Raw genomic sequence first — 11,108 nt, forward strand, 5'->3', positions numbered from 1 at the left:
TGGCAGCTGCATTAAAGAAACCGGCAAACTCTTTTACGGGCACTTGGGTACCTTCTTGCTCCACTCTAAGAAGACATCAGAAGGGCGAGCAGCTCTCAGCTTTCAATGCGTTCACTGGCCATCGCTCACGGCCTGGCAAGCAGTGCCTTTCAGCAGTCAGCTTGTGCGCCGTCCATGAGTCAGAAGTAATCACAGCAGAGTGATGGGGTACACAGAATACATTTACGTGTTTAGCAAACCGAGTACACAAAATAAATAATTCTGTACACTCTAATCATAACGTTTGTTACAGACTACAATGGGTTCGGACCTCATCCTGGGAGACAGTTCTCAGTGTAAAGGCAGGACTCAAAAGGCAAGTCACAGAACTGGATGCTTCTCAAAACATCCCTGTTAGGAGACTTAATGGGATGCGACCGGAGTTACTTCCAAACCGTTCCAACCCAGCACCGGAAATTTGGCAACCAAAAATAACAGCAAGTGCCGGAAGACCTCCAATCCCCAAGAGTTTCCCGGGAGGTGTCTTTCCGTAGCGACAGGCAACAGGAAAACCCATGGCATTTGGGCGTGCTCACGGGGAGCTGCTCGTTTTTAACGCACTTTGCTGGGGCCGCGGATTGCCGCCACAGCCAGCAGACACACACAGGGCAACGTTATTTGCAGCAGCAGTGAGCAGCTCGCCCCTCGCACAGCCGAGGGATCTACAGCATCTCTGCGCAGGAGAGGACAGTGGGAGAAGGGGAAAAAAACCAACACGTCATCGGGCAGGCAGCAGCCCGTTGCCTCCCGCAATCCCTCCACCACAGGGACGCCGAGGGTGGAAGGTACCAAGCTCCACGATACCGTTGCCACCGCACATCCCTGCAGCTTCACATTTTTTAATTTTATTTTTTTTCTGGCAAATTTCCTGCTCAGTGAGCCCCAGCTGAATGTGCAGGCACCCACCTGTGCCACACCCAAGGGCTGTGTTTCTAATCCAGTCTGAAAGAGGAGACTGAGTGGTCAGAAAAAAGCACCAAAAAACATCTCCCGAGAGTGACGTAGGCAACTTGGGGCTGGGTATCTGGCACCGAGCGGTACAGGCACTTGGTGATATTTTCCAGGATGAAGCCAGGCTGGTGAGAGGCCAGGCCACAGCCACCCTCCCTGCAAAGCCCAGGGCTAACACTGCAGCCAGAGAACAGTCTGCAGCTCCTCCGGAGGGTGTGATTCCCTGACCCCCTCCCCACCCTCAGCCAACCTCTGTGCTGCTTTGCATAATTTAGAAAACTAAATTAAGTCAAACAACTGAGATTTTGATTTACCCTGCCTCAACCCCCCGACACTTTAGTACCGACACTCAACCTAGGAATACGGACCCACGCAGTCTAATAAGAGGCCTGTAAGTGCCACCCATGAGCTGTCCTGTGTTGTACACAATCACTGTGAGCCAAGCCTGCGCAGTAGCATCCTCAAAGGGAGCCTTCTCCCACCTGCAAGGCACCGCACAGATGCTTTGACCTGGCTCCCAGACTCACCATGGCTCCCGCAGAGCCAAATCCAGAGCTGCTGCCCAGTAGCCGAGTTAACGACGATTCCCATTTCTGGTTTGCACTGTGCATTAGATAAAAGTTGACTATATCAGCACTTCAGCCAAACACCTCGGTAGAAAGCAGGATTGAAAAATGGAGCAGGGTACAAGAGAGAATGTAAATTACCAGAGCAGAAAATATCTGAGCTAAAAGAAGGAAATATCCAAACTCCAAAGAAGTTAAAGAGTTTGAGGGTTTATAATTTCCAAACCAAAGACATAACGCGGGCCCTACACTGCGGCTGGTTTCCACATAGCTACCAAAGCCAGGGCAGAGCCCTTTCGCCTGGGCTTACTCTCATCACAAGGCTGTAAAGCTGTCCCTCGCATATGGTTGTACGCCTCCAAGAACAATGCAGCCCCAGGAATGGGCAGGAGCATCCGGATGCTCTCACAGTCTCGGTGTTAAACAGCACAGACTTCTTCTGGATTGAAGGAAGGGAGGTTTCCACGGCCACTGGGTTGACATGTTGGGTTTTAGAAGCTTGAGAAGGGTAAGAATAAAACAAACGTGCACAAATAACTGCTCTTTTAGCAAAATGCATAGAAAAATACATCACGTACTCAAAAATCTGGATGCAAAGCTTCACCAGTCTGTAGACCACCTGATGCTTCTGGAAGACCTTTTCACATTAATTTCCAATAACCCTCCAAAAAACCAAAAAAAGAAATAATCAAGGAATCTACAGGCCACAATCTTTGAAGCCGTAATTCTCTCCCCCAAGAGAGCAGCCAAACTCCCAGGGCAAAACGAAGGGATTGTTTTACACAGTACTGCTAAGTTCCAGAAGACAACCCTAATTCCCTCTACTCCTTAAAGCTGCTTTTCCCTGAAATGGAATATGCTGGGAAGCAACACCCTGAGCTGCTCCATCGTGTCTCACAATGGGAGAAAGTCTGAAACCTACTGCTTCCAGCCTCAGCATCTTCAGGCTTTGCTTTCTCTTGGTGTCACCTAAGATGTCACCCTGAGGCAGGGTGCTGGTGAGCATCTCCTTGAGGTACTGGTGGGTTGACCACACGTGTCTGTTCCCAGGCATCGAGCATCCCTTCCAGTGGGTGCACATGCTCATCCCTGTCTGGGCTAAAATGCTGGGGTTTGGGATCAGGAGAAAGTGGTGCCATGCTGAGAAAGCCATTGAACATCTAGGACTGCAGGTGTGGTCCAGGACCATCAGCACACCAAAGCTGGACTCCTCTTTGTAAAGAGAATCTCACCTCAAAACAGCGGGAACGTAACCAGTAGTTGTGTGTACCCAAGTTGTGTGTGCGTAACCAAGTAGTGTGTATTTGGACAAGGACACACTACAATTTGCCGCTAGGTGTCATTCCAGCTTCATTTTCACTGTATGAACAGAAGCACGGAGAACAAAAGCACTGGTTTACAGAGATCTGCACCCCTGCTAATATAAAGCAACTCAGCCATGGCCTGGAACATGCATTTGTTACCCACAGTCTCCCAGCTAATTCAGTACCAGAGGAAATCTTCCAAAAACCCCTGCAAGCCAAACTAAGAACCACCATTAAGAGATAAAGAAAGAGATTTTAAAATTAAACAAAAGACATTTCAGAGAGATTTTAGCTTCTAAAATCCCTGAACAAGGCACTCCTGTAAAGTGTAAACTCCTGAGACTTGAGAGAAACTGAGAGCCAAGACGCTTCTGTGGAATAGATACGAAGACAGATGATCAGGATAATTCACAGTGAAGAGCTTCTGAGAGGACAGACTGAAGGCACCTGAACGACTCCTCAGAATTACAGCACTTTGCCTGTCCTCCCCACCAGACCCAGCTGACAACGTGCCACAGTTGCCAAGGATGAAAGCACACAAGGAATTGTTCTGGAGCTGGATCTTGCAACATAGCATTTGGACCATGGCAGTTTTCCAGGCAGAGTGAAAACAGAAAGACCCCCTAGGGCTCCAAGGGGCACTTGGACGGAGCTCTGCTAGTCTCCCCTCTGCCCACACATGCTGTCATCTGGGTTCCTGCAAATACTGGGTATAGAAAAAGAAGAGCGATTGAGCCAGAGTGTTACAATCAAATGATGGAAGAAGGAAAGCCCATAAAGATTTTCCCCGTGTTTACATTGATTTTTCCATGCAAACAAGAAAACATTGCATTTGTAGAGAGAATGGAGCATTCTTTTTCTAGAAAAGCCAAAGCCCCTCATGGGATGGACTTGGTCCTTTTTGGTGCAACTCCCTAATGGTCAGGTGCAATTCCCTAATAGCGAGGACCGCATCTCCATACCCCAAAGAGGCAGATTTCAGCTACCCAGTACTACTCAGGTACATGAAGGATCCTCCCTTCTTCCAATTCACCTCCCTGGTCGTAGGGTATCATCACAGAAGGCCGACACTGTCAGAGATCTATGTAGCAACATCTCGCTTCCCAAAGCATCTTCCACCCCAAACTCACCACGAATGACATCGCTTTGAGCTTTTCCTGGTGAAAAACCTACTGATGAAAAGAGCAACAAAGCAAAACTCATCACGGATGAGAAGATTCATTCTGCTTGGGGAGAAACAAGCTGGGTCAGACCACAGCTCAACATCCTGACCTCCTCTCCACCTTCATCTATCCCCCAGCAGGGAAAGCACGAACAGTGTGGGTAGACATCTGCACGGCATCTGTGCGTTTTGATGGTCTAGTGGTTAAAAGAAAGGGTCTCAGGTTCTAGAGGTCTTGGCTCAGTTCATCAGTTTGACCTCCTCATGTCGGCAAAATACCTACTTTGAGGACAAACATGCAAGATAATCTGGGGAGGGCCATGAAAGCAGCCAGGAGGGAGAAGAGATCACAGTGCCTGGCTGTGGTGCTCCAAACACATGGAAGACTCTTATGAGTGATGGCTCAAAACCAGAGGCCCCCCAAGAGGAGCACCCTGCTGTCTCTTAACAGGGAGGGGAAGAACAATTTTCCAGTTGATGCTTGTCTCAGAGTGGTTGCTGCTTCTGAAGAGCTGTTTGCAGGGGCAATGAACTGTTTATGAAGCAGAACGTGGCAAGCTGCCTCTTTTAGCAGAAATCACACCGAGGTTCTAGTTCATGGTAACGAACCAGGGAAGGTTGAGAAGGTAACAGAAGCAGAAGAAACATTTTTTTTTCCAGTCTACAGAGCTGAAAAAAAAAATTTCTGGTAATTCTGCGGTATCCGTTAATGCTGATGGAAGAAAGACTGCATGTGATATGGTAGAACAGCCACTCAGAGAAAAGGCAGCCTGCAAATGATCCAGAGTTTTCAAAATAACATGCAAACCCATGCAAAGGATTTAGAATTCACCCCCACTACGCACAATGGCTGCCCTCAGGTTTCCTCTGGTGTATTCCCCACCACACGCTTGGGCACATTGAGCTGTGCTCACAGTGGTTATGGCCCATCCCAGCTTTGGGGTGGGAAGCACATCCCTAGAAATTCCTGGTTGTTTTTTTTTTTTTTAACTTAGCACAGAAAACTCAGTCTTCTCCCATGGAAGCCGTGCTGCTTTGCTGTTTGCTGACCAAGAGGGGCTGTGGCCTGAGTTAGAGCTCCCTGGAGATGCGACCAACCACTTAAAACCTTGCTGACACTAAAACACAGCAGCATGGACATCAATCCTGGGTGGAAAGGCCATGAGCTGGCACAGCCTGCCTCTCCAGCCCAGAGCTAAGCAAACGCTCCCCAAGAGCACAGCATGAAGCAAACCGCCTGGCTTCATATGAAGACTTTCAAAAACCAGCATTCTCCTTGGCTGCAGATCTTGTCTCTGCTACCACAAGAGACTGCGCCATCAGCCCCTCTTTGCTGCTCTAACTAGTTGGGAAGATCTCTCAGCAGGCTTGCACAAAGCTCAGCTCTACAGCCTCCACCTCCCCTGAGAGGTCCTTCCCAAGAGGCCCCTGCATCACCCACCCAGCACAAGGAAACCCAAAAGGCAGCTTTATCCTGTTTAATTTAAGTCACCCCTAACAGCTCTAAGGTGTTTGGGCAACGTCTCCAGGGCGTTATCAATGCTGATGTTCCAGGACTGGACCTCCACCACCCAATCCCCTACCCTGATGGCTACAGAGCCATTTGTCACCATCCCGACAGCTCCCACCAACCACTTCACTGTCCCAGAGCAGGGACAGCAAGACCAGGGCAGAACAGGCACACAAAGCAGGGGAGCCCCATAAAATCTGCAGACAGAGAACAATACCTGAACCCACCGAAGTTTTGGTGAAGTGATGGCAGTCGGTAATGCTAGGCTGAAGGGCACAAGACGTGTAACAGGTCACAGACACGACAGGGCCAGGTCACAGCAAGAACAACAAGCCCTGCATGGTAGGCACTGGTCTCACTCCAAATAGCGAAAGGATAATTCAAGAGGGACAGCAAGGAACCCCCCAAAAACATCTCTCTGTGTACCATGAAGTTCCTGCAGGATGATGACCCCTCCATCAGAAGCACCCACTCACTCTGGATCAAAGGAACCGGACAACAGCTCCAAGCTCACAGCACTTCAGCCTAGCTGCCAATTTGCACAGCAGCTCTCGCACAGCTTGAGTAAACCCTTGACGTCATCAGGTGGATGGCAGCCCTCGGGGAAAACCTCGCAGCTTCCCAGCCGTCACGGAAAACTGCTGTCTGGCATCTCCTTGGCGCCGTACCGGCACAAATTGCTGGTGGGCAGCACGCCGGTGAGTCAGAGCTATCCTACTTCTAACGGCATGTGACTCATACCAGCTTCACTGCAAAGACACCACAGAGTCTGACTAAACCAGCTCAAAATTTGTGTATATGTAATTTTGAAATACATATACACACCCACACGTGTATTTGCACACACATATGTGCGTGTAGATACACATAAAGTGATTTCTTTTTTTTTTTTTCATACACAAGTGAGAGAAATTTAACGCTCTGGAATTAATAAATAACTATGAACAGCCAAGCTCCTGGGCTACAGAAAGAGCTCTTCTCCCCACGTGGCTCCTTAATTTGTGTGTTACTTGAGGCTCTGAGCTGTGCTCGGAGCCCACAAGGGCCCCCCCGTTTCCTGCGCAAGACCCCACGGCACAGCTCACAGGGTGTGAAGGCTACCATGAGATTCCCTTTCCTCCGCATGGGGGGACAGGACACCTCCTCATGGATGGGGGGGATGCCTGGAGGGAGGGAGGGAGGGAGGAACCTGGATGTTCCTCACTGAGTGAGCATGCAGCAAAGGGTGCTGCACACCTACGCCGCAGAGAAGACATCTGGAAAGACACCCAGCAGGTCCCAGCCCAGTGCTCAGCCAGTGTACTGCTGCTGGTAGCGCAGGTTGAGCTCTCGCAGCTCCCGTTCCCGAACCCGCCGCGACTTGTTGGATTTGGTGGAGCGGCTGGAGCGGGTGGACTGTGCAGACTTGGTGCTCTGGCAGCGGGAAGATGCCCTCTTGAGAAGGTTTTGCGAGATGGAACGGTGCAGGTTCTTCATGGAGGACGAGGCTGCCATGCTGACCACCCACGGGTGCTTCAGGGCCTGAAGGGCTGTCATCCTGTCACTGGGGTCCACTGTGAGTAGACGATCGATGAAATCCTTGGCCAGGTTGGACACACTGGGCCAGGGCTGAAATACAAAAGAGATAATTAAAATGAAACATCCCGGGCACAGCTTTGCTGATTAATTCCTCCCATCCCCAAAAGGTGCTTCAGGGCATTCTGCTGCTTCCATCCTCTCTTTCACCCTCAAATCTTCTAAGTTGTAACCAACAAGGAAAATGAGACACGTTCGCTTCACGAGACTGTTAGGGCGAAAGACTGAATTAGTGGGAAATGTCGATGCATGCATAGGTGCAGCATGGATCCCTCAAGCCTCTGGCCCTGGATCTTCACTCCTCCCAGGTGCCTCCCCCCTACAGACACCTACACACGTGCGTGCACACACACACAAGTGGTCTCAGTCAACCCCCAGACCCAACTGCCTGTCCAGCAGCTGGCTGGGGCTTCCCTGGTCCCTCTAGTCCTGTGCTTGCTCCAGTTGCTGCACCACAGACAGCCATGGGCTCCCAGACCCATGTCCTGCTCCAGGTACTGGCCCTGAGGCCTCCCACCTCATCTTCTCACATCATCTTCTAAAACCATACAGCTATTACAAAACAACTGGTAACCGTATCCCACTGAAGCCCGTCCTCAGTCCAAGCTTTGTATCCAATGAAGCCATTACTCTTTGAACATGAGTCATCTCGCTCATAGAGCATGGATCCCGACATCAGACCCCTGGTTCTCTTCTGACCCTTCATCTTAAGATGCACATCTAGCGAGCAAGCCTTGACCTCTGCATCAATCCTGAAACCAAGACTAGGGAGACTTTTCCCACCTGGAAATCTAGAAGGCGTTGCTCTTGGTCAACCCTGTAACAGCCAACTCAGCCTGGCTGGAAACAACCCCAGAAAATGTTCTGAACATATATAAATGTTAGATATAAGGAATTTTCAGGAGTGCTTACCAAGGAAACAGGGAGGAAATTTTTGACAAAATACTGGTTTTAAAGAAACAACCCCAAAATAATTAATTACTCCTATAATAAATTCCTCCTGTGTCCCCCCAATACACAGACGGACAGCCATAACTTAAGAGACAAATGCCTACGACAATGCATGCTGGAATTGTTTAATTTCTGACAAAAAAAACCTTTTGGCACTAATATGGGAACATTTCCATTAGCAGGAGGTGAAGGTTGGGCTGCGGACCAAGCTCGGAAGGAAACTCTGGCAGAATCCACCGTAAGAGTGGAGTGGGAGTATGGCTAGCATAAAAAAAAAATAAATCAAGGAACAGACCTGGGCAAGGGCAGGTTTCTGTAATCACTGGGTGCTGTGTGGGTCTCACCTCTCCTGAAACCACCAATACCACATTTTCCACGTACATGGAGACCATGTCCCAAGCGGCATTAAAAAAAGCCTGAGCAGATTCATGCAATGAAGGGAAGATTTCAACACAATAATTAAGGTCACGTACAAACACAGATGCGTAACTGAGTGGAAACAGCATGTGCGGTTAAAAAAGAAAAAGCCCATCTTTCATTCCTCTCTTCATTTGGTAAGGAAGAAAAGAACCCAGCTATTTTAAAATTCAGTGTCCACCAACTGTACAGTTGGATATAACGCCCTTTCCCTGTGCAAAAGGTCTAAAAAAGGTATGGCCTGTTTTTTTTTTTTTATTTATTTTCTTTTTTGAGGTCTGCAATTTATTGCTACCAAAAGCAATTTTCTCCTTCAAAAGACTCAAAAGGCAGTGGCAAGAGAGCTAATCCACAGGAAGATTCTGTAATGAAAGGTAGGATGCTCTGAGGGTTACAGCACAGCTCCTGGCCCCGGACTACCGACTGTCAGCAGCACGGCCAGGGAAGATGAATTCAAGCTCTAGCCAAGGAACCGGCTGCTAGGATGGTCAGGGTACGGAAACCCCTATTTCACAAGCGATGACTGAAAGGGTCTGGCTTATTCAGCTTGGCTAAAGCAGGATACAGTATCACCAGTAATAACTATGCAAGAGAAGAGAGCAAAAATGATCTGAACTGCTTGGACTCGGGTGGTGGGGTACACAGTCAGGACACTCAGGCAATCGCATCCGATGGGGGAACAAGTGTGTCCGTTCAGAGCAGCAATAAATGTGCCGTAGTTGCCTCCCAATTTAAAAATCAAAAGACCAACTGCCTTAAAGGTGGGCTTGGCTGTGGCAGATCCTATTTCATCCCTCCAGGGAAACCTAGGTGCTCAATTGCCTCGCTGAAATGCCTCTACACCAATGCACACAGCATGGGGAATAAGCAGGAAGAGCTAGAGTTCTGTATGTGGTTGCGGGGCCATGATCTCATCACCATTACAGAGACATGGTGGGACAACACGCACGACTGGAATGCTGCTATCAACGGCTATGTACTTTTCAGGAAAGACAGGACGATGAGGCGAGGCGGTGGAGTTGCTCTTTATGTAAAGGAGCAACTGGAATGTATAGAACTCTACCCAGGAGTGGATGAAGAACAAGTTGAAAGCTTGTGGGTAAAAATTAAGGGGCAGGCCAGCATGGGTGACACTGTGGTGGGTGTTTACTATAGACCACCCAACCAGGATGAGGAAGTAGACGAGGCCTTCTACAGACAGCTAAAAGTAGCCTCGCAATCACAGGCCCTGGTTCTCACGGGTGACTTCAACTGATGTCAGCTGGAAGGACCAGACAGCAAGGTGCGCACAGTCCAGCAGGTTCCTGCAGAACATCGACAATAACTTTTTGGCCCAGGTGGTGGAGGAGCCAACAAGAGGAGGAGCACTACTGGACCTTGTGCTGACAAATAAAGATGAACTGGTTGAGGATGTGAAAGTAGGGGGCAGTCTTGGCTGCAGTGACCATGAGATGGTGGGAGTGCCGGATTCTGTCTGGTGGAAGCAGATCAACAAGTAGGACCGCCATATTGGACTTTAGGAGAGCTAACTTTGGCCTCTTCAGGGACCTACTTGGAAGAATTCCATGGGCTAAGGCTCTTGAAGGTAGGGGAGTCTGAGAGAGCTGGATGCTGTTTAAGCAGCTCTTCCTCCATGCTCAGGATCAGTGCATCCCCATGAGTAGGAAATCAAGTAAAGGAGGCAAGAGGCCTGCATGGATGACCAAAGAGCTTCTAGTGAAACTAAAAGAGAAAGCTCTATAGAATGTGGAAAGAGGGTCAGGCCACTTGGGAGGCATACAGGAATGCTGCCAGAGCATGCAGAGAAGCAACTAGAAAGGCCAAGGCTCACCTGGAACTAAGTCTGGCAAAGGATATCAAAGATAACAAGAAGGGCTTCTTCAAGTATATCAGCAGCAAATGGAAGACTAGGGGAAATGTGGGACTGCTGCTGAACGAAATGGGTGCCCTGGTGACCGAAGATACAGAGAAGGCGGAGCTACTGAATGCCTTCTTTGCTTCAGTCTTCACTGCCAAGGCTGGCCCTCAGGCTCCCCAGTCCTTGCAGGTAAGCGAGTAAGCTTGGAGAAGGGATGAACTTCCCTCGGTCGAGGTGGATCAGGTTAGGGATCTTCTAAGTAAGATGGACACCCACAAATCCATGGGTCCCGATGGAATGCACCTGTGAGTACTGAAGAAGCTGGCAGACAGCATTGCTGAGCCACTCTCCATCATCTACAAAAGGTCCTGGAGAACAGGAGAGGTGCCTGAGGACTGGAAGATAGCCAATGTCACACCAGTCTTCAAAAAGGGCAAGAAGGAGGACCCAGGGAACTACAGGCCAGTTAGTCTCACCTCCGTCCCTAGAAAGGTGATGGAACAACTCATTCAGGGTGTCCTCTCCAAGCAAGTGGAGGAAAAGAAGATCATCAGGAGTACCCAGCACGGATTCACCAAGGGGAATCATGCCTGACCAATCTGATAGCCTTCTACAATGGCATGACCGGCTGGGCAGACAAGGGGAGAGCAGTGGATGTTGTCTACCTTGACTTCGGCAAGGCTTTTGACACTGTCTCCCATTACATCCTCATAGGGAAGCTCAAGAAGCGTGGGTTGGATCAGTAGACAGTGAGGTGGATTGGGAACTGGCTGAA

The 11,108-nt window shown here is 49.4% G+C and overlaps 1 protein-coding gene across 1 annotated transcript in view; it reads right to left on the reverse strand.

Annotated features, from left to right (window-relative positions):
- Nucleotides 1-291: 291 nt before the first annotated feature.
- The window catches only part of PSKH1 (protein serine kinase H1), a 44,780-nt gene continuing 33,963 nt past the window's right edge, over nucleotides 292-11,108 (reverse strand). Inside the window, exon 4 of the mRNA XM_009643278.2 lies at nucleotides 292-7,140. Within this exon, the coding sequence (XP_009641573.1) occupies nucleotides 6,823-7,140 (318 nt within the window). The 3' untranslated portion in view covers nucleotides 292-6,822. The remainder of the gene's footprint in view (nucleotides 7,141-11,108) is intronic.

Source organism: Egretta garzetta, unplaced genomic scaffold (genome assembly GCF_000687185.1).
Source record: "Egretta garzetta isolate BGI_Z169 unplaced genomic scaffold, ASM68718v1 scaffold27, whole genome shotgun sequence".
In the NCBI taxonomy this organism is placed as follows: Eukaryota; Metazoa; Chordata; class Aves; order Pelecaniformes; family Ardeidae; genus Egretta; species Egretta garzetta.